This window comes from Tigriopus californicus, chromosome 2 (genome assembly GCF_007210705.1).
Source record: "Tigriopus californicus strain San Diego chromosome 2, Tcal_SD_v2.1, whole genome shotgun sequence".
NCBI classification, from domain to species: domain Eukaryota; kingdom Metazoa; phylum Arthropoda; class Copepoda; order Harpacticoida; family Harpacticidae; genus Tigriopus; species Tigriopus californicus.
Window position 1 is genome coordinate 13,139,023 of NC_081441.1, and position 3,822 is coordinate 13,142,844.

General features: G+C 43.3%; 1 protein-coding gene across 1 annotated transcript in view; it reads left to right on the forward strand.

Moving 5' to 3' along the window:
* Positions 1 to 2,892, forward strand: part of LOC131892830 (DNA-directed RNA polymerase II subunit RPB2) — a 7,795-nt gene extending 4,903 nt beyond the window's left edge. Inside the window, exons 7-9 of the mRNA XM_059242685.1 lie at positions 1 to 1,021; positions 1,092 to 1,287; positions 2,562 to 2,892. The exon at positions 1 to 1,021 is cut by the window's left edge and continues 54 nt beyond it. Coding sequence (XP_059098668.1) covers positions 1 to 1,021; positions 1,092 to 1,287; positions 2,562 to 2,812 — 1,468 coding nt within the window. The 3' untranslated portion in view covers positions 2,813 to 2,892. The remainder of the gene's footprint in view (positions 1,022 to 1,091; positions 1,288 to 2,561) is intronic.
* The last annotated feature ends 930 nt before the right edge of the window (positions 2,893 to 3,822 follow it).

Below are 3,822 nucleotides of genomic sequence, written 5' to 3' on the forward strand. Positions count from 1 at the left end.
CGGGTCGTTCTATTGTCAAACTTGGACCCATTGTGAAATCCATCCGGCCATGATTTTGGGCGTGTGCGCCTCCATCATTCCCTTCCCGGATCACAACCAATCGCCCAGGAACACCTACCAATCCGCTATGGGCAAGCAAGCCATGGGCGTGTACATCACCAACTTCCACGTGAGAATGGACACGCTGGCCCACGTGTTGTACTACCCACAGAAACCCTTGGTGACCACGAGAAGTATGGATTATCTGCGGTTCAGTGAATTGCCCGCTGGGATCAACTCCATTGTGGCCATTGCCACTTACACCGGATACAACCAGGAGGACTCCGTGATCTTGAACTCCTCGGCTGTGGATCGAGGCTTCTTCCGATCCGTGTTCATGCGATCCTATAAGGACTCAGAGCTGAAGCGGGGAGATCAAGATGAATGCTTTGAGAAGCCATCTCGAGATACTTGTCAAGGCATGAGGAACGCTATTTATGACAAGTTGGACGACGATGGGATCATCGCACCGGGTTTGAGAGTCTCTGGCGATGATGTGGTGATCGGGAAGACCATCAAGATCCAGGAGAATGACGACGAATTAGAGGGAAAGACCCAGCGATACTCGAAACGGGATGCTTCCACGTTCTTGAGGAATTCCGAGACCGGAATCGTGGACCAGGTTATGATCACTTTGAACCAGGATGCCAATAAATTCGTCAAGATCCGGGTGCGATCCCCGAGAATCCCGCAGATTGGCGACAAGTTCGCCTCGCGGCACGGCCAAAAAGGAACCTGCGGTATTCAGTACCGCCAAGAGGACATGATCTTCACCTGCGAGGGCATCACGCCGGATATTATCATCAACCCCCACGCCATCCCATCTCGTATGACCATTGGGCATTTGATCGAATGCCTTCAGGGCAAATTGGGCTCCAATAAGGGTGAAGTGGGCGATGCCACGCCCTTCAACGACGCTGTGGATGTGCAGAAGATCTCCAAACTTCTGAGTGAATACAACTACCAACCTAGAGGCAACGAGGTAAGCCTAGCCGATGACCGCCAACTCCGCCGCCTGAAGGGAAATTAAACCTCATTTTTGTCTTTAACAGGTGATGTACAGTGGTCACACTGGGCGGAAGATCAACGCCCAAGTGTTCCTGGGCCCCACCTACTATCAACGTTTGAAGCACATGGTGGACGACAAGATCCACAGTCGAGCCCGTGGACCCGTCCAGATCCTCGTCCGACAACCCATGGAAGGTCGTGCTCGAGATGGAGGACTCCGTTTCGGAGAGATGGAGCGAGGTAGGTTTGATGAAGCTGGAAGACGAGCGACTCTAGGCGGCAAGTGTCAAGTTATGACAAAAAGAGGGGAAAATGAGACAATTTGTTTTACGGCGACGTAATCAATGGGTTTTATGTACATTGCCCTTTTTCGTTCATATCTCAAGCATTGTCTCTATTTGAAAGCAAAAACAACAAAATCAAGATGAATTGTTAAATATGAGGAAATATTAGGGCGGTTCGCTTGAAAATACATTCATAATTTTTCTTGCGTCAATGGAGTTGATTACAAAAAGATGTGAGAAAATGGAGAAGTTATGTAGGATGTTAGGCATCTAAAAATGTCAAAATGATTTTGTGTAGGAGTTATAAAAAAGTACTTTCTAGGCGGCTAACCATACTATACCATGAGTCATAGTCATATCAATCGAATATAAAAGATGCAAAAATATAGATGAGCTCACTTGTACTACGCAAATAAGTTGTAAGCCCATCAGTTCTGACTTTCATCTAGTACCTTTTTTTGCTTATAACTACGAATATTTTTAGTAGCATTAACGAAAAACCAATTAGAATGTTTAAATCTGGGCCATCATTTTTGGATCAAAAATTGTTTTTAGCACGTGTAATGTAGTAGGGTTTACCTCTAATTAGTACTAGGTCGGTGGGAAAAAAATTCTTAAACAAACCCCTTTCAGTCACACGTGAATGTTGAGCTTCGGTAGTCCGAACATAGATTACCCCCATTGATATTGTTGAGGGGGGACCCATTTTTATAATATAATTCTTTGAATTTGCCAAAAGACGTGGGTGTTCAAGGCATTGCAGGTCTGGCGGCCCAAATAAAAAAAAATCTTAAATAAACAATATTCAAGAGCTAGCCAGCTCCGCCAACTCTAATTGTAAAATTCTAAAAATAGTCAATCAAATAATATTAAAAATTGAAGTTAAGTAAAACTGCTCGGAAACCATATTCCATTAGGCAGTCTGCATTTTTTTTTAATTACTTCTTATAAGTGTCGCCGTAACAAATGTAGCATTTCTCCTTGTCAATTCATCCGTGTTAGAAGCCGAAACAATCTGCCCTACTTTTACTGCAAGCTAGCTCACCAAACAAAACGGGCAAAGTGTGAACTAATATTGTATTGCAGGCAAATTGTCGCCATGAACACACCGTTTTGGGGAAAAGTGACCTGTTTCAGAATGTGCACCCATGTTCACTTGAATGAAGTGATCATGTGGCCATTGCAATGATTTCTCCCTAACGCACTCTCCTTGTCTCTTTCTTTCAATAGATTGTCAAATCTCGCACGGAGCGGCCCAATTTTTGCGCGAGCGTCTTTTCGAAGTCTCGGATCCGTATCGCGTGCACGTGTGTAACCTCTGTGGCATGATCGCCATTGCCAATCTGAGAGCCAATACCTACGAGTGCAAAGGCTGCAAGAACAAGACCCAAATCTCGCAGGTCAAGCTGCCCTATGCAGCCAAATTGCTCTTCCAAGAGCTCATGGCCATGAATATCGCGCCTCGCATGATGACGTCTTGAAAGGAATGTTCTCACCTGGTATTTTGTATTTCATTCTGTACTACGTGCTCAAGTATTAAATAAATCATTGGTCGCCAGCACATCCTGGATCTACATTTATGTTTGTATCTGTTACTGAATGATGAGCTTAGCATTGTTTGAGGGGCGGGGGGAATTCCTGGGAGGATCTCTCAAAGTACAGTACAAATACGTACAGTGAACGTACGTATGTATCTCAAATCTACGTACTCGTACATACTAAACGCTGTATGCCGTGTGTTCCTTCACGCAAGATCGACGTCGAAGACTAGGAAGAGGCCAACGAGAGAATTGGACTACTCGTAGGTAGTGGTGAAAGTAAGGTCGGTCCTTGTTTATGTTTCGGGACGAAATGCCATTGATCTATTGCTTCGCATACGATTGAATGGAAAGAAACACTCCCTGTTAGTGAGATGGGCTGGGCTGAAAGAAAATTAGGTTCTTCAATCAAAAAACTCCTTGATGTCCTTCAATATAGGTTTCTTAAAGATTTGATTAAATGTTAATTTTGAGTTCGGGATGCGGGAAAAGGGCTTGACTCGAATCCATAAAGCAATTCGAATTCAAACTATGAGTAGGTCCGATTTTTTGTGATCCTCAAAAAGGTTCTGTTGATGAACTTTCCTTTCGTTCTGTGGATTTTTTTTCTAGATTATGGTGGGCGTAATTATATTCAGGCTACTTTAAATGAAAATAAAAGGCATTGCAGGACTGCCATTATTTCATGACAGTTTAGATCTCATATGACATTTAGTTTGAATATTTGGTTGGAAATTGAAAATAGAAAAACAAGTCACCAAAATGATCCAGTATTTCAAAGCGAACCATTTGAAAAAAAGCGAGGTAAGAACTATAGCTCAGATTAGAGCCACTAGCTCAGATATATAATCTTAGACAATGGGCTACCAAATGTTGATTTCGGCTTGTTCAAACTAAACGGCCTTTACCATATGATTCAAAGCAAAATAAAAATGTTATTAACTATCCCCTGT